Raw genomic sequence first — 25,165 nt, forward strand, 5'->3', positions numbered from 1 at the left:
GCAGCTGCATGCCGAATGGTCACAGGACAGCAAATACGATGGTGCTGTCAACTCTGCAAACAACAGAAAATTACTGCAGCTCACAGGACTGAAGAGAGGCAAGAAATATGGACACTAGCACAAGGAAGATTTAGATAAATTGACAATACAGAACTGTGGAATAGTGATGATTAAATGAAGAGAGAAGAACTAGATGGATTGAAAGACATAAAGGCACATGGTTCGGGGAAGGATCAACCAGCAAGGCCCAGTAGGAGACTGTTAAAATACCACAAAGATTACTTGTAGGGTCCAAGCAAGATCATGGGGATGGGGATGCATTAACTAAAGGAAACAGATGAAAACATAATTTGTAATAGAAAGAAGAAAGTAAATCAAGGAGAAATAGATAGGCACTTGCTGTCTTCTCTAGGTTGTAATTCACTCATAAAGATCAGTGGAACATACATTTTGGGGCAGTCTGGATCAATTCAGATATGAAAATGTCTTGACCTCACCTCAAGGAGGCCTGCCACCTCTCCTCCCCTCATGACCTCTCCAGATGAGCAACAGATATCAATCTTTTAAAAATAACAGGATATATACATTCTGGAATCTTAAATAGATGAGCTAAGACCAAGCCATCGCCTCCTAATGATAATTTTTTTCAGTCCTTTAACAAAGAATTTTCAAGTGTTCTTCTCAAAAACGCCCAGACCAAAACAAATCTGAAACCGGGACGGAATGCCTCTGCTGACGCTCTGACACATTCTACGTCTTTTGATCACATCGTTGCAGTCCCCAAATCTCTCCACTGGAAACCGGTGAAACGCTATATCCATTTCAAAGAGCTTTTGCTTTTCTCCAAGGTCCTCAATACCAGGCTGGAGTCCCTCTCCAATTTGCTATTTACCTTATGCTCCCAGTCACACGCGCAAGATCACAGTCAGTTGGTTTATTGGTTTGCCCCATTACACTTAGGGACCGCAGCCCCACAGCTTTCTGTTGGTTCTGTTGGTTCACATCTCAGTGGCAGCATCATCTGCTTTAGGGTCCAGAGGACCAGTCATCTTGCTTTCAGAAATCTCAACTGCAGGGATTAGGCCAAGAACCACTTTTAATTGTGTCCAAATGGCAAGGCACTCTGGGGTCTTGCACACCAAATGGAGTTATTAGCCCCCTGAAACTGCCTTGCCTCTGAGAAAAAGCCCTCACACATCACTAATAACGTGCCTACCTGAAGCTGTTTCCCATCACCTGCCTACAAAGGAGACCCAGTGGGGTCGGGCCTGGGAAACAACCCCCCCAAACAGGCAGCAAGGACTGACTGCAGCTTTAACAAAACTGACCTTACAGTGCCCGGGTCTGAACACTGAGAGGCCCTGCTGTGTGAAAGAGTATTTCTGTGGTAACTTCAGTGGGAGGAGGGAAAGACAGGGTGATGGCAACCAATACAAGTTGAAAGCACAGAACTATGGATGACAGAGATAAGGAGAAGGGGTTCCACACTATCCGGAGAGTCTGTGCGTGAGCAATAGGTAGGCAAGCTAAGGAAAGGAGTTTGAGGAAAATGGCCCTGCATCTGAAAGCAAACTGTCTACACTTAAGACCTGGGGGTTGGGTAAACTACATACCTGTTTTCCAGGTGAATTTCAACTCTGTATCTCTTTGCCCACTATACTAGCACCGCTTGAGCGGACTTCAGCGGGGAGTAAGTCAGCCCCTTCATCAGATGCCCAAGGGCTGTATTTTCTTTATCATTAACACTCCAAGTGTAACACAAAGCCCGCAGCAGCAGCCCTGGGCAATAGAGCACTAGGCGTTCCAGTTTCAGATCAAAGTCAAAAGCTCTCCACGATGTCCTGAGATTGCACAATGTGTTGTCTCCTTTAAGGCAGTAGCTCAGAAAACCCATAGCCTTTCCCCAAGACTTGTATTTTTGTGGCAAACAACTGGATAAAACAAACTACACCTGTAGAGAAACCCTGATACACCTTCGGTCCACAGGAGCACCACACATCGGTGTCCAAAATGCATCTCAGCCTGAAGGAGCTACAGCTCCAAAAAGCTGACACTGGGTTCACCCTGAATAATCCAAAGATATGGTGCCACGGAAACACACTCAGTAGCATCAGACATCCGATTGTAATCCTTCTCAGGGAAATACTACACTCTTGCTTTCAACTCTGTCGCTCATTCTACCAACAAATCAAGCTCTAACCAAAATCTGTGAGCAGAGGCAACGCACAAATTCCCGGGTACTACTGGAAAGGAGCTGCCTGGAATGAAAACAGCTTTTCTGACCACGCAGTTTTGTCCAGAGCCCTTCCTCCAGCTACAGTTAGAAAATACCCAAAGCAGGGGGAGTGAAGTACACAGTGAGCCTTGAAAAATCTCCTTGCCTTCATGTATCATTTAATAGAAATCAATTTGTCTCTGTATATAATTAAAAAAAAGAAATTTCAATTTGCCCTACTATCTTTGACAATATATATGCCTCAGAAGATCTATATTAGTTGATGTCAGGTTACTGGAGTTTTTAGGATATGGGTAAGATGAACATTAAAAGACCCCTCTCCACAGCTCTTACCTGAAGGGCAAGCCCCACTGGGTCATCATTTGGGAGCCTGTAGGGAGGCCAACCCACAGCAGGACTCACTGCATGCCATCTGCCTGCCCTTGAGGAAGCTCGTGCAAAGACTTTCCTCTTCATCTACTCCTCCAGTTCTTTAGCCTGCAGCTTCTCCCACTCTGTTCTTTTGTTTAGCACTCCAAAACCTGCCAGGTCATCTTTGTCTCCATTTCGAAGCCAATAACCACCCCTCCCCCCGAGAAAAATTGGGAGAGAAGACAATCTCCTGAGGGTTTCATTCATTGTCCTCCACGGTCCATCCATCCATTATCTCCAAACAGTTGTCAAGCATCCTTTGTTGCTGCAACTACAAGACCATTCCCCAATTCCCGAAACACACCCTCAACGTTCTATCAGCCTCGTTCTAACTAGGGCAGCCACACATTTCTGTACACACAGTGCCTTCCTTGCACAAGGGCACCTGGCCAAGGGGATAGAGGGAGAATGGGAGCTGAAATTCAGCCTCTAATCTACTTTCCAAGCCATGCACCCTGCCATGAAGGGGCATCCTTCTCTAACTTGCCCAAGGGTGCAATGTGGGCTAACAGAGATTCTGGTTCCAAATCCATGCCTTGAATACTTGACTTAACTCCCCTTGTAGCATAAGAAATGCTGGTAAACAGTAAAGAACACCAGGGAAACCAAAGACTCCAAAGGGACCCCTTTTGCCTAGTCATTACATACCTATAGTTACAGCCTCACTGGGATTCCTGGGTGATTTTTATTCCCACACCCATACTATCAATCTCTGGTAACTTTCAGATAAGCACAGAGCAGAATCTCCACTCACTGTAATTGTTACAGGGGGAATTCTTTAACTAGAAAGGCAAGAACTCTGACTCCTCCAGCACGAGGGACTGCTAGAGCGACGTCCACAAGCTCTCAGTCCTCACACCCTTCACCCCCAGGGCACTGCTCAGGTGAGATTTACCAAAAACAAAACCACAACTCCGGGCTGCAGATCAGTTTTCATCTAGCATGATTCTCTCTTATAATGCCAAGTGCTTTCATGTTTTATAAATGCAAGCCACAAACACAAGCACACTCATATCCAAACATGCAGTCCCTCGTTTATAATTCTTCAAGGCAAAAATCTAAAAAGCATGGCACACATGGTTCCAACACATGGCCCCTGTCTAACTCCCAAACCTATTTCTTACTAGTCCCTGGCATTAACTACCCTCTGTTCCAGTCAGACAAAATTACATGCAGTTCATCATATGGCCCATATTCTCTTCATGAATATCCTGAAATATTCATAGAACATGCACGATCTGGCCCTGTCTGTATTTTGTACCACACGGGCATCATACCATGCACCACCCACAGTGGCCAACCATTCCCTATCCCAAGGCTCCCCCGATTCTCGGGCAGGAATTGTCTTTTCCCCACTTCCACCTAGCTAACTCCTAACCAGCCTTCAGGCCTTAAATGTCACTTCTTCAAAGAAGCCTCCCCAGATTATGCATTCTCATCAACTCTAACCTTTCCTTTTGCAGTACTTAACATAAATGCAGTTATCTGCATATTCCCCCTACTAGACTTTAAAAGTTCCAAGACAGTAGTTCCAAGAAGGTTTATTCCCTGCTGCATCACCAGCACAGTATCTGGTACAAAGTGGGTCCCCAGTAAATATTTATCAATGGTGATGAACCCATTCATCTGAATTCTCCACTACAGCAGCCACTGTGGCCAGTGAGCCCTAGAAATATGCTAGGACGAATCAAGATGTGTTCCAAGCACAAAATATACACCACATTTCCAAGACATAGCAAAATTAAAAGTAAAATATCTCATTAATTTTTTAGATTCATTAAATGTTGAAATGATACTATTCTGGATATATTAGGTCAAACTGCATTAAAATTAATGTTTTTTTAAAATATAACTACTAGACAATTTTAAGTAACACACGGATATATAATGCAAAGCCACAGATGAGCTCTATCGAACAGAATGCCCTTTCTTCCATCTGCTAACTTCTCCTCATCCGTGTACACTCACAAGGTATATATACTAGTTGCTCCTAGAAAGACTCCCCTAGCACCCACCCCAACAGGGTTCCTCATGGCACCCTTCACCCCTGTACTCAAGGTGTGTCCTATTAATTCCCTATGTGACTCTCACTAAAATCTTCCAAAGGAAATTACTTCTCATTTCACTCAAAAGCCATATGTTAACTCTCAGAGCTGAACCTCTCTTGGAACTTTCTTCAAAATGGAGTAAGATCTCAGGTATAAACAGAGGTTGAAAATACAAGATAACCTACCTTCGTAAAGAACAAGAACTTCTATAAACATGACCCTGCCTAAACTAGGAAATACATTCCAACAGATTTCCGTCGTCCACTAGGCTAAGGAACATCCACCCATCACCCCTGAGGAGTTTCAGAGAATCCTGGAAGAACCAGAACTCCTCAGTGGTAGTTTAGTTCTTTCTCCAGAAAATCTACTATCATCTTACTTAAGTTGTAACAACCGACTCCCCCTAAAAACTGCTTAAAATTCAGCTACTGAGTCTGCGTTAACATGATGCTTTGGCTGATGATACAGGCACAAAAATCAACGTTCAAGAATTTCAAGGTTGTGGTTGCTGTGGGAACCTTAATTCCAACTGCATGGCGCAGATGCAGAATTGTGGACTACTCCCAATACTGATAAAATTGGAGACGTCTATTTACTCTGTGCAATGAGGCAGAGCTACAGCTACTGAGACCTTATTTTGGCATTTCCAGGCTTTCGTGCATTTAAATTCTCAGCCTTACCACGATACTGTTTGCTGCACTAAATTGCCTCCTCTATGGGGAAGAAAGGCAGGCGGAGGGGAGAACGAACTGATTGGCCTGGCATTCAAAGAACCTCCCCTGTATGGGTTTCTCACACGTGATCTGATTCAAAAGACCATCAAGATATTTTTATTTTACTCTTACGGGTTGTCTATAAACTCTCACACAAATGAAAACAGGGCCTGAATTTTAACTTGGGAATGTACCAAGACAAGCGTACGTGCAAAACATCAGAAAAGCAAATTTCAAGTCTTTATAGAACGACAAAAGGGATAAATCAAAAAAGCCACACAGCACTAACTTCAACCACGCTGAATCTGCCTGCAGCTCTGGCTCTCACTGAGGACCTGGTTCTAGAACCAGTGAACACAGTTACGCACTCTGACTCTCGGAGGGCGAGGGCAGGAGCTGGAGAGACGTCTATGAAAACAACTGCCCAACAAACAGAAGAGTTCAACCTCAATGCCCTTCCCCAACCTCTTATAACTCATAAGAATGGAAAGAAAATGGTCACAAAATTTAAACCGAAACTGTCTGCAGTTTTCATCCTAAGCGTAATTTCTCAAACTTGATAGGCCCAAATCGTACACATTGGCTAGGCAAACACCCAGGCTGCCAAAAAGAACCAACAAATAGCACAAAACAGTGTGACAAGTAATTCCAGTTGCTATTTGGAAAAGATGAGAAGGTGACCCCAGAGAATATATATGTCAAGATTCATTTCTCCCTGGGGCAAAAAATGCAGATCACATCAAAATAACCAACAGAACAGGCCTCAGGGCCATGCATGGGAGGTACAGACCTCTTCCTTGTTCTCAGAGAATAAGATCTTGTTAATAAACAAGATTCATTCACCACCTGCCATATACCAACCCTACCTTGTCTCAAACCCCTTTGGGAGGAATGGCTGCAAGGCCCATCCAATGAAGCAGAGCAATGAATGCGGTTCAAGAGGAATTGAGACCTGCCCAGTGGTAGCTAGGCTGCAAATACTCAGAAATACTACTTTGGAGATTTACCCTACTTGTCCATTCGCATTCTCCCACACATATACCATATGTAATTAATTCTCCAGCTCCTCCTCTTTGGCTCTGGGAAAGAGACTCTGCTGTTCTTCTAGGCTCACCTGTGTATTCTCCCCCTCCAGCCTCGGTGGTCGGATGCTGGACAAGTGGATGGTCTTGTAGTCTCCAGAGTTCAGCTTCACAACAATGGCATCGGCATTCAGCACCTGCATCACCTGTGGGCAAGAAGGTAAAACTGCTTAACTGTGTGTCAATGGCTGTATCTCGTAGCGCACATGCTAGGGAGCAAGGCACAGCAGTCACAGGAAGGAGAGAGAGATCAATAGCCACTCGGGGTAGATCCAGTTATCATTCCTTACCGTACAACAATGTTGGAAAAAACCATGCTGTAATGATCAGTCCCCAAAGACATTATGATTCCTCAACGAGGCAGTATCATATGTATCATTCATAAAGACGGTCAAACTTTTTATCTTTTTCCCTGACCAAGATACGCGGTTAACTACAAAGCTTACGAACTGGAAATCCAGTCTGTTTGTGTTATTGAAGATTTTCCTTGAACCAGGTTCTAAGCTAAAATCAAACTGCCGATCTCAATGTGATTCTGGGAGAAGAGGCAAGGGCTGGATTAGAAGACGACGGTACCAGCACCAGAGGAGAAAGAACCAAAATAGGACGCCCCGATGGAGAGCAGAGAAATCAAAGGCAAGTGAAGGGCAAAAAGAATTGTCATCTCAGCGTGAGAAAGCAGGTGCTTAGCCATTAATCTCACAGATGGAAACATTAAATTGCTAAGATATTACTTCAACTACTCTGAAAGCCACCTTTTCAGAGTACTACCATGGACATCTCTGTTTTAGAAACCAAAGTCAGTTAACACTGGACCCCATTCTTAGCTCAAGATTAACTCTGAATCTGGAGCAGCTTCGAGGTTATCTACTCAAAGGGCAAATGCACAAATACTCCTCTGTGGAGGTTATCAGAAAACCCCACCAATGTGTACAGAATAAAATTCCACTGAAACCAGACTGGGGTTATAACTAGAACTCATAATTCAGCCAGCAGTCTACAGTTCATCCAATTATATTCAGAGCCTGTTGTTACAAGGTTGTTAGGTTTTGTGGGGCTTTTTTTTTTTCTTTTTTTTTGCCTTTTTGTCGGTTTGTTTTTTCCAAGTAACACTTTGCTGCAAGGTAACACTTGACTACAGAACACTGTCACTATCCACTTTATCTGCAGAATCAGAACCAACTCTTCCAGGCTTCAATCAGACCCCATTAGAAGCAAACAGGTAGCTGAGCAAACTTCAGAGTCAGCTGCCACAGTGAGGGGAGACTCGCAAAATGTCCCTCCTCTTTTATACGTGAAACAAAAGGAGCTAGACTCTCCTCTGCTGTGGTGGGTATCACACTAATAAGTATCCTCACAGAGCCCTCCCTAACTATCCCCTGGAAAGCTTCACATCGTTTTAACACAGAATATACCCATTTATTTGCAGACTCCTACAAAAAGGGCTGTTCCCTACCTTTTCTGAAGAACCAGCCAATCACACAAGAAAAAGAGTGAAGATTTAAAGGACAATCTGAAGAAGGAGCAAAAAGCAAAACCAAGTGAGAAATTATACATGACAGGAAATAGCAGGAGGAAAGTGCCATCAAACAGAATGAATGAAAAAAGGAAGATGACAGTTGGAATCAAGCTGGAAGTTTGTGGAAGGCTGACTGCGGGGGGTGGGGGGGTAGATGGCAAGATACCCCAGGGTTCTAACACCACCAGTAATGAAAGAAGTGTAGAGAAAAACAGGCCAGGGACCAAAAAAGTAGTAAAAAGTCTGCGAAAGAACTGTGTAGACTAGGTGAGCGGGTAACTACTTTTCATTTTCAACTGTGTATAAGATTAACTCGCAACCCTGAACTCAGCAAAAACCCAGCCTCAAATCACCACAGCCATTCTGCTATAACCTTTTTCACAGATAGGAGAATCACATAAAAGCTAAACACTAAAACCCAGGCAACTAAAACCCAAAATTCGGCTGGTCAGAAAAACTTTGTGGAGTCTAAGGGTAATCAAAAGCCATGATCCATGCTCACAGGGCAGGAGTGAGTACCCAGGTGTGGGTGGTGCCAAAGTATGCGGGACCCTCCAATCACAGAGCCGCCTTACAGCAACCCAGTCATTTCAGGTGCAGAACTTAAAACCAGCCAGGAAGATATAACCAAAACTATAGATCCAGTAATTGAAAGAAAAAGGGTACAACTTAGTCCCATTACCATTTAAACACATGAATGCCAAGTAAAAACGCCCATATCATAATGGACTCTACCCTCAACTCCCTAAGACAGTAGTCATAACTGACCAAGAAAGACCCCAGCTGATGGCTTCCTTATCCTTCAAAATCCCACATTTGTATGAAAGTTAAAGTATTACAAAATGGATGACAGAACATGGCTGGGGGGGTGGGGGGGGGTCCATGATACATGCTATACCGCTGTCCCACCTTCGAATCAAAAATCCCACAAAGCCGTACCAAGCAAAATAGCCAGTATCGCAGATCAATACTGCTCCTCCCTGAAAAGTGCAGGACCGCTGCCCAGCGGACAGTAAGGTAATAAGATCAGGGTTCTCAAATGCACACACGCCACAGTATTTCCTAAATCTCAGTGATGGACCATGCTACACATTTCTCTCATGCCAAAACTCTTATTAAATTGTCAGTTACCAGAAACATAGGGAACTTCCTACAATCAAGACATGAGAAATATCTAGACATTCTCCACTCCCTAGTCACACTCAGAGAGAAATAAAACCAGGCGAAGTATCATAGTGCTCACATCTTCACCCCCTGATTACAGAATGTGAAGATCTAAGCATACCCCTGTGACAAGTTACTGGTATTCGTCACCCCTTGTAATGCGTTTGCAGCCACAGCAGCAGCGAATGGCTGCTTGGAGCTGTAGATTTCAGGCCTCTGCAGCAGACTCTCTGCTCGGCATCTCCCTGATTAGAAACCTCCTCTTCAGGAACTGTGCACGCTGACGCTGCCAGTTAAACGAGGTCTGCCTTTCTGGTGAAGGGGTGTGAATGCGCGTGTGCGTGTCTGTAAGTGGGGTTCATGATGTTTTATTCTTCTCTAAATTGTGTCATTGCTGTCCGGAGAACAAGCAGCTCCTGGGCAGCGACATGGAAGAAGCAATAACATAGCAGTTATAGTCACACACTGTGTAATAAGTAAAATGCAGAGTGGATTACTATCCGAAGCCCGCTCATCAGTACCGTCACAGACCACATTTATAACAGTGATATTTCTTACGGTGCTTTTTACTAGGACAGTTCACACATCGTATGCCCACATCGCTCACCTACTCCACAAGCTACAGATCCCTGCTCAGGGGACACACACACACACACACCCTACCCTACCACACACTCCAGGAGCAGAAACCTACAAGGAAAAAAGTCATTGGCTGGACTTGAGATACATGCCCTAAACCCAATTCCCTCCCTATTTCTTGCAGCCCAATTGTAAAAGGAAAAATGAGTGGCTTAATGATGACAAGTGCAGGCTAAGGGCTGCCACAAGTCAGGAGAACGGCAGAGTGCTGTCAGGGCCAAGGGACATCCATCCCTCTCCCTGGCCTCCTGCCACACTGCCCATCTGCAGAGCCCATCCACAGTGCTACGCATCGGATGTGAAGGGCTGCTGCTGTTCAGCTTCTTAAAGCCCTCAGCATGTATAAAATAAACAAAAAGCCTACATCAGTCTCCTGAGCTACAACAGAGACCCCCAGAATAGTCTCCAAACACAACTACCAGCACTTCCAAAGCTGCCCAAATTATACCTACCAGATAGAAACAGAAGGAACATCAGCCCCAACAGGGCTTCTACAGGTACCACCAGCGAGCGTGCCCTTGAGGGGGCCACTGGAAATGGGACACCAACACCCTTTCTACTCTCTAAACTCATGACATCTAGCTGTTTCTCTAGCTCCCTAAGGCTGTATGCCAGATCTGTTCTTTCACAGAGAATCTGGAAACAGTAGTGAAGCAACACCAAAGTGGGAAAAATAAAGAATACTCCACCTGGTTATGGCGATGGCCGGGGAGCATGAGTGGGTCTCCATCCCCCAGAAAAGTACAGCTGCCACCCTGTGTCCTCATACAATACTAAGCACAACGATTTCCTGATGCAGATATTTCTGGGCATCTAAGCACAAGCAAATAAACTGGACACGGTGATAGGTACTTAAAAGGAAACCAGGCATCAGACAAATTCCCATAGAGGAGCAGCCTATAAAATCCCTAACTCAGTACTGTCAAGGTCATCAAAAGCAAAGAAAGTCTGAGAAACCACCAAATCCAAGAGGAGCCTAACGAGACATGACAACTAAATTTAGTGTGCTGTTGTGGATGAGATTCCAGAACAGAAAACGGACACCAGAGAAAAACTAAGGAAATCTGACTAAAGTATAGACTTTAGTTGGTAATAACACATCAATACCACTACACTACTTATTATCAATGTGCCATAATCATGCCAGATAATAACAGGGGAGACTGGGAGGAGGGAGAGCGTAATGTGGGAACTGTGCTCTCTGCCAATTTTTCCATAAATCTAAAACTGTTCTGAAAAATAAAGTCTTAACTTAAAAAGCTAGGTAAATGGTTTTTACAAATCTTACTCTAGTTAAATCATTTTCTTATCAGCAAATTAAGTTTGTAGCTTAAGTTAGCAAGTAAGTCTTGACCTCTTTTTGGTGAAGGAGAGGCCACCTTCCCAGCCAGACCCCTCCAAAGAACTTCCTTTTCATCTGAAAGCCATACGACAAAAGGTCAAGGAAGTAGCTGGTACTTTTTGTTCTCTCTGTATTACCAAAAAGGAATGTAACAGCAAGGTCTAGATACCGCCAAAAAGATTGAGCATCCTTGTTTAAAAACCATCTCAGAGAGGCATGATAATGAACTCCATTCAAAACTATGACATTCTGCCAGCAAAAAATAATCAGGGCCAAACCAAGTAAGTACTAGAATCCAGTGCATCCATGAATAGCTTATAACCTGACCTCCAAACTTGGACATCGTCACCAATACCAGGCAGTTAACCACTAGGGTAATCACCTAGATGAAGCTCCTGGAGAACAGGAACCACTGCTCATTCTTCTGCATCTTCTCAAAGCACCTGGTTCGGGGCTCTGCTGGTTAAGCAATCAATTGGTACAGAGAACCAAGCGAGAGGCCTCTAACCAGGAAGGCCAGTGAGAAGACTCCACCCCCTCTCCCCTCCCCCAAGTGTTATTCAGGTCTGTGAAATCCGCAAGGCCCAAGCATCCAGCAGCAGGGACAGGGAAGCCAAGCCACGTGCTCAAGGGACCATATGGCTACAAACAGCACAGATCAGCTAAAACGCCACAGGGAAGGCAGGCAGGAAACTGGCAAGCCACGACAGGCACAAAAGTCTCAAGCAGGCTCAGCTAATCGCTGTGAAGTGAACATGCCTCTCTGCTAACCTGGAGAGACAAGGAGAGCCCTCCCTCACATTTCCTGCCTCAAGAAGAGAAGCTGCTTAAGCAGAGAATGGAAATCAGTCTTTCAGCAGGCCACGTGTATCAAGAGAATACTTTGCAGAGTTTCAGATTTCTCAGAAGTGAGACTCTTGGCTGACACTCTAAGCTACAGCATTGCATCAGTTCCAGAAGTTACCTAGAGGGTCCCAGCGGCACCTGCTTAAAGATTTCACAGGTCACCTTTTGCAGGCTTTTCATGCTACTTAGCTGTTCCCTGTACAATTAATTCCTAGGAAACAGGGTGACTGCTGAAGAGAGGACTACTATTTGTTCAGGCCTTATGGTCACATCAGCCTCAGAGCAGAATCCTTCAGCAAAAACTTGTAGGGCTGTCAGACTATGTTCCAGAAGGCCCAGGGCACCTTAGGATCTATTTTAGTTTCCTCGAAAAGTAGTTTGGCATTAACAAATGTTCTAAATCAGGCAAAATGACTACAAAACTGCAGTTGGGTTCTGGCTTATGAGAAGAAATGCAGATCATTTTTACTTTTACATTTAATGCTGACATCCCATGTTCTACAACAGGGTTTGGCAGACTGTGACCCAAGGCCCATCCAATCACACCGCCTACTCTTGTCAATAATGTTTCACTGGCACACAGCCACGCCCATTCATTTACATATTACCTACAGCTGCTTTCTTGCTATGGCGGCAGAACTGAATAATTGCAAAGAGACTACATGTCCCACAAAGTCTAAAATATTTACTATACAGTCCTTTAAGAAAAAGCTGGTCCAGCTCTGCTCTACAACATATTACAAAACGAGCACACAAGGAATATACACTGGTTAACATTCCTGGGGAGCTGTTTGGCAAATGTGCTCAAAAACACTCCTAAGGAAATAATTACCACTTACACAGAGAGTTATTCCATTTTCTAAATAATGGGAAAATGATAAACTACATCAATATCAACCTGCTGGGGACTAGTTAAATAAATTATGATGCAGTCTTACAATGGAACATTAAGAATAAAGTCAGCTCCAATATTTACTTTGTTACCTTCCCTAAATACTGCTACACAAAAATAAAGGGTTTTTTGGGTTTTGGGTTTTTTTGGCCAAAAGCCCAAAAGGACAAAGATAATGGGAGAGAAGACTACAGCAACAAAACGTGGGAAGCTGGAAAGCAGAGGAATGAATGGTAACTGACTCCATAGACTCACAAAAGCTAAATCCTGAGCTAACAGTGAGAAGACACAATAGCATAGCACAGAGAACTATATTCAATACCTTGTAATAGCCTATAGTGAAAAAGAGTATGTTGTATACCAGAAATTAACACAACATTGTTAACTGACTATACTTCAATTAAAACATATATATACATACACATATATAATAACTGAAATAAGTAAAAAATGTAAATAGAAATAAATACAAAATAATATCAGGAAAAAAAGGGAAAAAATTAATCCAATAAACTGACAGTAAGGAAACTTAGGGGAAAAAAAAGAAAACACAATAGCCATTCTGATGTGCACTGCAAACTTGCTCCGCCTGCCAAAACTAAGAATGATCAAATCAGGAGTCTGACTTGGAGTGGAGATGAAAATAAGGCCAAAAACTAGACTGGTTTAAAACCTAGGTAAGAAGCACCTAGATCTAAAGATGGACACCCTAGATCCCATTCGTAAGAGTTCACTGCTTCTAAACCGTACTGACTACCTCATTCTTTAAGACAGACAATCAAGGATCACCAGATGTCTGAGGATCCCCTCTACTATTGAAAATAAGGGATCAAAATAACCGAAGAGAATTAAAAACAACTTAGAGAACACAGACTATGGAGAGAGACAAAAGTCTTCAAACAATTATTATTAATTCCTCAAAAACTTGATGATAATCATCTCTGAACCAAGTATTAGATATCACTACTTAAAGTAACAAGAGAAACATTCAGAGAACCAGAGAAGCTCTTAGAAATTAAAATACAGTATCATAAACGAAATAACCAGTAGAAAAGCTGAAAAGTAAATATGAAGAAATCTACAAAGAAGAAAGGACAAAAAGATGGAGAAAAAACTTAGAGTATCAGTGCATGAAGTCAAGTATCCAAACAGCAGTTCTAGGAAAATAGAGACCAGAGTAACTAGATGGAAAAACAAAACAGTTGAAGTTCCCAGACATAAAGGACTAAAAATTGAACCACAATACGCTCACACATGGATAAGCAAAGCGCAACACCGTGAAATTTCAGGATAAAGAAACTTGCTGAGAGCTTACAGGAAGAAAACACGTATCACAAGGATGAGAAATCAGGATGGTTTCAGATGTCCAAACAGCTAAATGACAGCGGAGCAACGCCTTCGTAAATCTAAAGATAAAGAACCTCTAACCTCTATACCCACCTAAACTAGCAAGTGTAACTATAGAACAGGCACGAAAAGTCTCAAACAGTGTACCTACCAAGCACTCTTCTCCCAGGAAGCTAGAGAATGTGTGCCACCAAGACACAGGAGTAAATCAGAAAGAAGCTGTAAGATCCAGCAAACATAGTTCCAACCTAGGAGTGAGGCAAAGAAAACCCCAGGATAACAGTGAGGAATTTCAAAGATGATAGCTTTCTTAACAGGGAAAAAGGAACTAATCCAGATTGGTACAGGTCACAAGGCTCCTGGAAAGCAGTACTGAAAAAGATAAAAATAACATACGGAATCAATGTCTTGAAAAGAGATTTAGACAAGTAGAATCTGGGGGTTGAACTAATAATCAGTATGTAAAAAATATATACTTTAAAAAAAATTAACTCCAGGGAAAACAAAAAGTCATGCAGGAAATAAAATATAGTCCTAATACATTATATGGCTCGGAAGTGATTAGCATTTACAAAGTAAACACTGAATATTAATTGAGCCAGAATCACGCTGTAGTCCTATTAGAAGGACTGGAGAAGAGTACATGAACGCACACTCATGCGAGTATGTATGTGAGTGAAAAAACCAAATCCTTGTCTTCCACAGTGTGAAAAAAATGGGGGGGTTATACCTGAAACATTAATAGCGAGCAATATGAACATTTTATCTGGAGAAATGGATTAGACAAGAGTTGATGACAACTGCCTCAAGGAGGAGGGAAAAGGAAGAGTGCATTTCTTAAGAAGCCCAGAGAGATCTTTAAAAATGTTTACATGTTAAAAATAAAAACTTAACCAACTTAAAAATTACACACAGAAGAATACAAGACAGTCTACTCAAAAGCAGCTGCCAGTCTGCAACGAGATGAGGAGCTCAGAACATAAATCAACGGCATCGCTGAGAACATTGCTGACGTTCTTTTCTGTAGCAAGGCTTTCTTGATGAAAGCAGCAATGCCTTGATTTACATTCTGCTTCAAGCTCCTTATATCGTATCAAGGCACTTTGAGCAGGACGGTGATAGATCAAAGGGTCAGCAGACTTCTTCTGTAGAGGGCCAGATATTAAATATTTTAGGCTCGGCAGACCATATGGTCTGTCACAACTACCCACCTCCGCCACTGCATCACAAAAACAGTTCTAGACAATATGTAAACGAACAGACGTGGCTATGTTCCAATTTATTCAGGACACTGAAATTCGAATCTCGTATAATTTTAATGTGCCACAAAACATTTTTCTAGATAAAATCCATTCTTACCTTACAGGCTACACAAAAACAAGTGATGGGTCAAATCTGGCCCATGGGCCATAGTTTGCCAACCTCTGAGACTGATAGTATGATCAACTTGTTTTATTAAAAAAAAAAAAAAGCTGAGTTACAGTAGTTTCATCTAGTATGAGTGTTTTTCCTTCTTTTTATATCTTTTTCTGTTTTTAAAAAAGTGAAAATAATACTAGAGAATTTCAAAAATTCAGTAAGTTTTAAAACTACTTATCTACCTACAAACACATTTTTCTCTCTACTCTGAAATGCCATATATCCAAATGGCCTAAACTGATACTTGAGGTACTACAGGATCCTTAATCAAATGATTTTTAAAGGCAATCTCCTTTATCCTGGCAGTGTAACAAATAAAACTTCGCTGTAATTTTTTTAAAAAGCCTGACCCTGTTTTAAAACAAAAAGAGACAAAACATGGATTCTGGGACCCTGGATTTTTAGAAATGGAAAAATGCCCTATAACCAGATCTCCTTTTTCTAGTTACCAATACAGTCACATTTAAGATAAATGCAAAGCCACTGACTCAATCCTCTGAGCCTTTAAATGAAGGATTGCTTTCTTTAGCAATGCTTTAGGTTCCCAGAGGCCAAAAACCTTCGAAATTCTTCTAGGTTTCTCTACAAACTCAGTTTCAACTGAGGAGGGGCTGGAAGGGACACTGCAGGATAATGAAACCCTCCCAAGGGCCACCTACATCACTGACGTCACAGACACTCACAGGGATGATGGTGAAAAATGGAAAGCCCGCCTCTCTTGTTAAGTGAAAAACCATCCTTTCATTGTGGAACTGTAGTCCTGGATCACAGGAAACACAAGCACAACCAAGTTAAGTTCCAATCAGGCAGGGTAGCCATGTCCAAGCTAGCTAGCATGGTCCTCACTCAACGAAGCAGGGGTCCACTCTGGTCTGCATCAAGACATGGAAGATGCCCAGGGAGTATCCAAGCAGGGACTCCTCCCACTAATGTCCACCGAAAAGCGTGATTATAGTTAACCTGACAGTTGCTGGGAGACCAACTACTAGAAGAGGGAAAGGGGCCACTTGAGCACTCTGTGACCTATTGCTTTGGGCATCATAAAAAAGGAAGTGAAGAAATTCAGGCAATTCCTCAGAGGCTTGTTAAAATGTTACCAAAGAGAAAGCATTCCAGGATTTTTCAGGCTGACAGTGCCACCTAGTGGCTTTCCATCTTAAACTCACTGGTAGACATTTAGGATAGCCACTTCTCAGTCCAAGGATATATGGATATTTCACATCCATAAAGGCAAAGTTAAGTTGGAAATACTACAAATTTGGGGAAAGTGAGGTCTACCGCAGGTCTACCACTCAAGGTACCAAACCCCAAAACAAAGCAAAAACACTTTTACAGCACTGCTGCTGGAATCAATCTTTTCAGTAGCTCTAGCTTCCATCAAAGAAAATCCATCTCAGGACACATCAGCAGAGAGATCTCAGAAAAACACATCACATTAGAAAAAATTCAAAACCACCAAAGTCCCAAAAGAGAAAGCAGAGAAACTTGAGGTCACATATACTTAGGCATAAGAAATCTAAGAAAATGTCATTTGCTAAATAGACAGAACCCCTGGAAGATGAGAGATTTCAAGTGTCAATGCCCACAACTTGAACTCATGAACTTCTAAGGAAGTTATACAAATTTACAGCAAGGAATTTAAATTCTTCTGGCTTCTAAGTCCTCAACAATAAACACACATGTGCCCACACTCATGCACACACATCCACACACCACTGGCTTACCTTGATTAGAAATGTTTCAGCTCTTGATTGATTATTCAAATCTCTGTGTTATCACTAGGCCCATCCACAATGCATGCCAAAATGCCGAGAATGACTCACCTTGGCAACAAACTGCTTGTCCTTTTGGTCCAAATTAGCAGTGGGAGCCACATAATCTCTCCAGATTCTCAGCCTGCGCTCCTTGGCAAACCTGGCAACAAAGCAAGGATGCAAATCACTCAGACGGACTAGGTCAGTAATGGAATCTACCATCACCATAGGGGCAAATGGTTACAGAATCTGACCCTATCTCATAGTCAAGGCACCCAGGAGGAAAGGCCAGTCTAACCAGAACAGAGTGTGACAGTCACAAGAAGGGCAGTATAGCGACTGGAACTACCCAAGCTGCCATAAACCCATGGCTCATAGGCTAGGGTCTAGGTATGCAATTTTTTGAGCCTGGACAGTACAAGCCCACATTGATAATTAGCTCTTTGGCTTATCAAGAATCTCCTGGGTGATTACTAAATGCCAGGCACTGGCATGACAAACACAGAGCAACTGGTCTCTTAAATGGGAGAGAACACACACATCTAACAAACACGTTTTTGAAAAGCATGAGTCTGCTCAATTTCCATTTGAATTATAAAAAGGTTATCAGCTACCCAAATCCCAAGTGGAAAACCAGAACAAAACTGTCACTACAGAGCATCTAATGAGTAAGAAAAACGGACAGAAATCCAATAGAATTTCACTGATGAAAAATCACGTTGGCAGAAATTTGTTTTAGAGTACTAAGCCCAGAAGACAGTTTTCGAATCAGACTAGTGAGGGAAAGGGGACATGTACAAAGGTTTCAAGGAATTAAAAAGTGAACAACTGTCTTGAAGTATTTACAAATAAAATGGACGCAGGGGAAAGGAACTATTTATTATTTCTGAAAACAGTATTTCAACTTTTAAAAGAAGCACTAACATGGGAAAAGACAAAGCAGCATGTAGCAGCTGTCAAAGACAAGAAAAATTTCAATAGAGATTTACCAACAATGCAAACAAGCCTAACACAGCATGCAGAACAGTAGGCGAGTAATCGTATCGTCGAACTACGATCTGCATTCCTTGGTCTAGACCTGTTTTCTAATGATGAGCACTCTGAAAAATCCTTAAAATCTCCTACAGATGTTATAAAACACGTAGATATTACTGTCACTGTATTCACTTTCTTCACAGAGGCATGAACTTGAAGAACACAAAGAATTATCAAGCAAAATAATAATTTATAATAATAATAGACTCAACGGGATTTCCTGAACAACAAAAACAACTGAGCATCACACAATAATCAGTGGTATTTGGAACTGTGTGCTTGATAAGTGTTGTATCCTTTGAATTTAATTGTGGAACATATAGACTAAATTTATATAATGCATTGTATTTCATCAATCAGTCTACCTGAGTCAGGCACGCCATAGCAAACGGCCCAGATTAAAGTCTACTTTTACAAAATTTTTCAAGTACTTCTGCTACAGGTGCAAAGAATGTAAAGTACCCAAGGAAAGGAAAGAAAATTACAACCATTCGATTCATGTTCTTGCATGCATCAGCTACAAATGCCAAAGGCAAAAATGGGACGTTATCAAGACCATTATAACTGTACAGCTCTGGTTATAAAAACTCACACAACAAGCTTGAGAGGGGAGCCTTGCCACCGGTGGTCGTGGCCTTCTACTTACACGTATCCTGGGAGGTGGCGGCTTGGACTTCACAGGCATCATTTCTATCTACCTACTCTTGCTCCCTGCTTCCGTTTTCTTCCATCTGCCTCATCAAGTGAATCAAGTCCACCTAAACCTACAAACACCTGATCTTGACACTTGAAATAGCAATATCCACTATCATTCGCCTGGAAATGAGTTATTTCTACATTCACTTTAACCATGAGGCAACTTGCCAAAAACATGACACCACCTCACAGTCGCATTAGCATTTATAATTAAAACCTACTTTTAAATAAATGAGGGCATTAGGCCTCACAAAGACATTGGATGGCCCTGTTTCGGGGACTCACAGGCTCTATCTTTCCATCATACTCCTGGACCCAGATTGCCTAGAGGAGTAGCTGATATGCTATTTCATGAGCCCCAAGTTTATTTCATTTCAAATACCTAAAACCTGGAGTTTAAGTGAGGAGATGGGGGGAAAAAGTGAGCCAAAAATATTAAAGAAACAAATCAGGTGAAGAATAATGTCTGAGTGGAAAGTCTAGGACCTTATATACAGCACGGAGCAGACTGGACCTGAAAACTTAGAAGTAAGCCACTGCCCTGTGGGACCCTAGCGTCTCTCGGAAGTTCTCTAAGCCTTTACACCGACATGGATGAGTGAGAGAAGACCATCATATTTCTTCCCTGGAAGATCCCTAACAAGTTCCTTGGCTCCAAGGCTCCCCTGACACCTTACCTCTCAGCCGCCCTCAGCTTTTCTGCGCCCCGCGTGTAAACGGCAATTGACCAGTCCACACAGCGGGCAAAGCCTTCCTTCAGGAGGAGCTCTGTGATGTTGCCATTCTGAAAAACAAAGCATGTGGGAAGGCAGGCATCAGTTAGATTCTGCTGCAAAAGAACCCATTTCTCTAGACTTCTGACACGATTCACAGAGCTGCAGTCCCTTTCACAGTTATTAAAAAAACAAAAACAAAACAAAAAAAAAAACATAAAAACCTAGAGCCATTTTCTCTCATTAAGAAACCAGCCCTAAGAAGGGAGACACTGCCTGGTGACTCCTTTCAACAGCCTTGGCTTCATATCCCTACAGCACCCAGCACAGTAACTCTCACTTAACAGGGGTAGGATAAATGTTAGTGGCATTGAATGGAATTGACATTTCAATAGCTCTTCTTGTGGGCAGAGGACGTTAATCTTCAGTAGAGATTATACCTTATTATTTCCTTCCCTGAGATCAGCACTTACTCCCCTTTTCATACAGGGAAAGCTGAAGAACAGGCTGAGTAAGGGAATAATAACTTAAGCTACATTTCACCCAGTGAATTACAGTTCACACTCTCCTGTGCCATACAGCCATCTGGCAGGGCATGGGCAGACAGCAAGCACTCCAGAAGAAACAGACAAGACCTTGGCCCATTCCAAACCAAGTCTCCCAGCCTTCCCAACTGCCACCACGGCAGAATTCTCTGTATTGGATACAGGTTATAGTAATGAAAATTCCCTTAAACTTGCGTGTTAAAAAACAAGGTCATTTCCTGTCCGAGAATAACCCACCTGCCAAAGTATCCAACAGGGTAAAACCCCTAAATAGGAACTACAAGAACTAAAAGAATCTAATTTCTACTCAAAAGCAGAGTCAGGCTGTAACCGGACAAGGCCTGGAATACACAAAGTTTTTCCACAGAACGGTTTCCTGATCATAGTTCTAATATTCCAAGTAGCTAACTTACTTCTAGTCCTACATCTAAACCTCAACAATCCTCTACAAGTTTCGGTGCCTCTTCTAACTGATGTAGCAACTTCCCATCTTTCTCATTGGCTTTAGGACCAACACTTGGGAAAATAAGTGATAGACCCCTTCTTCCCCATATAAATCCAGTAACAATGGAGGCTAATTTTCTAAAAGTCCAAAGTTGCAGATTTGTCCAATGCTATCGGGTAACTGCTAACTCCCCTTAGAAAAAGGCCTCAAAAAATCAGCGGATGATAATCCTGCCAAGACATTTCAATGGCTCATAAATCCAGAGAGGAAGCAGAGAAGCACACTACAGCTCCTCAAACCCCATCTGGACCCCTCACCCCACGCAGCCCAGTCTGCACAGGCATACTCACTGGATGAAGGATGGTGCCCAGAATGTTCTGGTTGTGGCAGCTCTCCAGAATGATCTGGACATCCCTCTGAAGCAGTCGAGACTCGGTGAAAAATTTGGCTTCTGCAGCAAAAGGCTCCGGTGTCTCACTGCCATCTGCTTCCCGTCGAAAAGTTGGGCACTAAAGCAGAAGTAAGGTGGGCGGGAAATGCCACTTAAATGTGAGTGCGAGGCCCTCTCGGGCCACAGGGAACGGCCCAGGAAGCACAAACCCCACAGAGCTAAGCTTGGAAAGGTCTCAAATCAGGTCTGCCCACCCTTTTGAAAACACACTGGAAAAAACATGCTCAAAAGTGACTGGAAATACCATCATCTTAGACTTCTCGGGAAAGCAAATAAAACTCACGTTACTGTGGGGGAAAGAATCTTCATTGCACTTGAAAATGACCCCTTGCCAAGAAGAGATTTCCAGTGCCTAGCTTTAAATCCTTAATATTTCCTTAATCAAAATGGATCCTTTATATTAAGACAAGCCACACTCAGCAAACCTCAGAGCTCCACAATCTCTCAGCACAGCCCACTCCAAACAGACCCTGAGTACTTAAAATTTTAAAAAGTCTTATTTGATCTAATTAGAACTGTCCCCCCGCAAAGTTTAAAGTACTCCAGTCAATGTTAATGACCCACCCTCGGAAGAAACAGTAGCTCTGAAGTCCCCAAGCAGAAGAGTCCACCGATCCCTGAACACCTCCCCCAACCCTACGACCACCCTGTAGCCCAGAGTATGATCTGACCTTGATCCCTGACAGCATGACCGTGACCAGGTAGTAATCTGGGAGGAGCAGGGCCCTGACCACACTGCCGTCCCGCACGTGCTCGATGATGGCTGCGTGACAGAACAGACAGCTTGAGTCATTAGCAGAAGTCGTGCTAAGGATAAGCAGTGCCCCCATCAAACTGCACTGGACACAGTTCCCTCCCCAACGCCCCAAGAAAGTCTCCCGCTGAGAAGTGATGGAGCACTGGCAGACCCTGAGTGTTCATACAACAGGCTCTTGTACAAGCTCTTCCCTGGGGGGTTTGGTTCAAACCAACTTCCATGTCTTTTGAACCTCCTGAGACCCCATAGCTCATCCCTAAGCTTTGTTATCTGTAAGCCAGGGTTGCTTACCTGTGTCCTGGGTGTCCAGCAAAAAAACAGTAACAATTCAAGATTGGAAGTAATTGCATTATTTACTGCGTCTGTAGTTAAGGTCTCAAAGTAGGGCCAAGAAATATGCAGTGTGTGTGTGTAAATATACACAGAATACACATTTCTACCTCAAAGTTTTGGGGATGGTATTTAGGTGGAGAAGACTATGTGCAGTTTACTATCCTGCATCAGCAAAGGACTGACTTCTGCAAAATACATGTGATGTGAGCTATGTGACCCGGATTCAAGTTCCCTTCTAAAACACCAGTGTTCTACCTTAACAATTTGCCTTGGATACTAAAGTCAAATAGGTTTTTATATAAACTTCAAGAACAAATAGAAAGAAATCACCCTGAGTCATATCTGTCTTCTCCCGACAGCCTCACCGTTAACAGGCTTCTGATGGTGTGAGTCCACGAAGTGCCGAGGGTTCTCAATGGTATACTTGAGGTCCCGGATAGTATGTGAACCGTTCCCCTCACTCCACATCCCTTTCTTAGCCGCCTTCGCTTGTTCCTCACATTCCGAAAGCCGGTTCTGCTCAGGACTGGGGCGTGAAAAATAGTGGATGCGTGTGGTTAGTGAGTTCACAACAGAAATATCAGGCTCATGTCTGATTCTGGGTTTCTTCAGCATCTTCTCCTCTTGAAAAGATCAAAGCATCTGTTTCAGATCTACGGCTTCAGACCCAGGCCTATAACCAGAAACCCAGCACACGTGCAAGTTCTGGATTCCAGACTTATTCTCTCAAACAAATGATTCAATCATAAGAGCGTTTAATGACTTATAATGGCCTAAAATGAACAAGAATATGAAAAGGAATATACATAAATGAAGCACTAGGTTTACACCAGAAATGAACACAATACTGTAAACTGACTATACTTCCTTTAAAAAAGAACGTTTAATGAGAATATCTGAAGACTACACATCCCAGTACTGCCACCATCAGTGATCACAAGATAAACAAGTGGCTCAGAAGGGAGCCGCTCCAGGGGGCAGAGCTTCATTTAACCACCCCAGATTCAGGAACTGGAATCCAGGCAGAGCTCAGCAGGCACAGTGCAGGGCAAGTGACCAAGAACCACCCATATTCCCAGTTGCTTGCAGAACACGGCTGGGGAAAGCAGGACAAATACCATTATTATGGAAAATGTCACCCCAAAACTTACACATTCAACAAGGCCAGCTAAGCAAAAGCAGTTTGAAAACAGAAGACGACTCCTTCAATCAGGCAGGAAACCAAACTACATACAAGAGCAGCCACAAAGTCAGTAGACGGGCCAAACAACAACAAAAAACCAAAACCAACCAAACCCAGAAACGGCTCTGCTCTTCTCTCTCACAGACAGATCTGAGCTGAACACACTGGAAAGCCTTTCCACGATGTCAATACCTGATTCTATCAATGGCCATCTGTATAAACTGAGCCTCCCACCTTGATCAGTAGGGATTTGGAGCAGGGATCCCTATGACCTACAAATCTCAAACCAAGAAGTCTTCAGTACTGCTCTTTCCCTCCTCTTCCCCACAAAAAAAGACAATTATCATCTTCAGGGATCTAAAACTGCTGCCAGAATTCAAGGGGGGGGGGTGGAAATGTAGTCTGAGATAAAAACAACACATAGAAACTGGGAAAGAAGCTTTAAGTCAAAACAACTTTGGAGAAAAAAGGATTGGGACTACAGGAAAGACTTCTTTGTTGAGATGGTACAATGCCACTATGGGCTTTTTGTAAATTCTTCACCCTGATTGCAAACTGGATTCCAAAACACACTGCAATGGTCATCATGCCAGCAATTGTCCTTGAGAAACAACTTTGGCATGCTTCCCAAAACAGCACCTAAAACGTCAGAATTCAATAAATTCCCATATGCTCACATCCCAACTACAGGCTCTAGCAAATGACTCTTTGGAGTTAGAAAGGACCTAAGAAGTATATGGTGAATGACTGGAACACAGTCTTGAGGGCAGAAAGAATGTAAACTGTACCTTTTGGCTTTGCTCATCCCCATCATTGATACAGTTAATGCAAATAGTTATCTAAAGTTTTTTCTAGAGCTAAACCAGTCATAACAACAAGGACTTAATGATTTAAACAGCATCTTTAGCCTCCAAATTACTGATGGAACATATCACTTTTCAGAGACTGAAGTGTTGGTTAAAGCCAGCTGCAAACCATCCTACTGAGACGCCAACATTGGTGAACTTCAACATGATACAAGCGCTACAAACCTCACATACCTGACACTCATTTCTAACAAATTCACACTGCCATTAACAACAAATACATTCTCCCTACTACTTAAGTATCTACAGATCCACAAACCAAAACAGACCTAAAAGGCTTTGGAGAGATATAAAACTTCCCTGACCTTCAAACAGAACCACTGGGCTCTTGTCAGTTTTCTGAGATTCTAAGCAACAGATTTTGCTTTGAATTTTATTTATTCACTCTGCTTTATTTTTCAGGGCACTTATTCCTTGTACCTGGTATAATATTGTACATCTGTCTATTAATTGGTTTGCCGTCTGGCTTCCTGTTAAATCGTTAGCAGAAGCTGAGTCTCTCTGTTCACTGCCACATTCACACTGCCTAGAACACAGCCTGGCCTATAGTAAATGCTCAATAAATGTTTGGGAACGGCCTGATAAATACTCTGGAACTAAGCAGTGTAAGACATAAGCCTAACAACTCTTATGAAGAATAGCACTGCCTCGTCTCCAAGCCTGTTTTTAGAAGAGTTATGCACATCAAATGCCATTCGTGAATGCTGAGCAAACTCTTCATGCAGAATA

At 42.7% G+C, this 25,165-nt stretch overlaps 1 protein-coding gene across 1 annotated transcript in view; it reads right to left on the reverse strand.

Moving 5' to 3' along the window:
* SND1 (staphylococcal nuclease and tudor domain containing 1) overlaps nucleotides 1-25,165 on the reverse strand; it is a 379,404-nt gene that overhangs the window by 317,776 nt on the left and 36,463 nt on the right. The window contains exons 5-10 of the mRNA XM_006202257.4: nucleotides 22,753-22,913; nucleotides 21,969-22,060; nucleotides 21,197-21,355; nucleotides 19,821-19,927; nucleotides 17,482-17,572; nucleotides 6,523-6,636 (exon numbers count right to left, since the gene is read on the reverse strand). Of these exons, the coding sequence (XP_006202319.1) occupies nucleotides 6,523-6,636; nucleotides 17,482-17,572; nucleotides 19,821-19,927; nucleotides 21,197-21,355; nucleotides 21,969-22,060; nucleotides 22,753-22,913 (724 nt within the window). The remainder of the gene's footprint in view (nucleotides 1-6,522; nucleotides 6,637-17,481; nucleotides 17,573-19,820; nucleotides 19,928-21,196; nucleotides 21,356-21,968; nucleotides 22,061-22,752; nucleotides 22,914-25,165) is intronic.

The sequence above is a fragment of the Vicugna pacos genome, chromosome 7 (assembly GCF_048564905.1).
Source record: "Vicugna pacos chromosome 7, VicPac4, whole genome shotgun sequence".
Lineage (NCBI taxonomy): Eukaryota > Metazoa > Chordata > Mammalia > Artiodactyla > Camelidae > Vicugna > Vicugna pacos.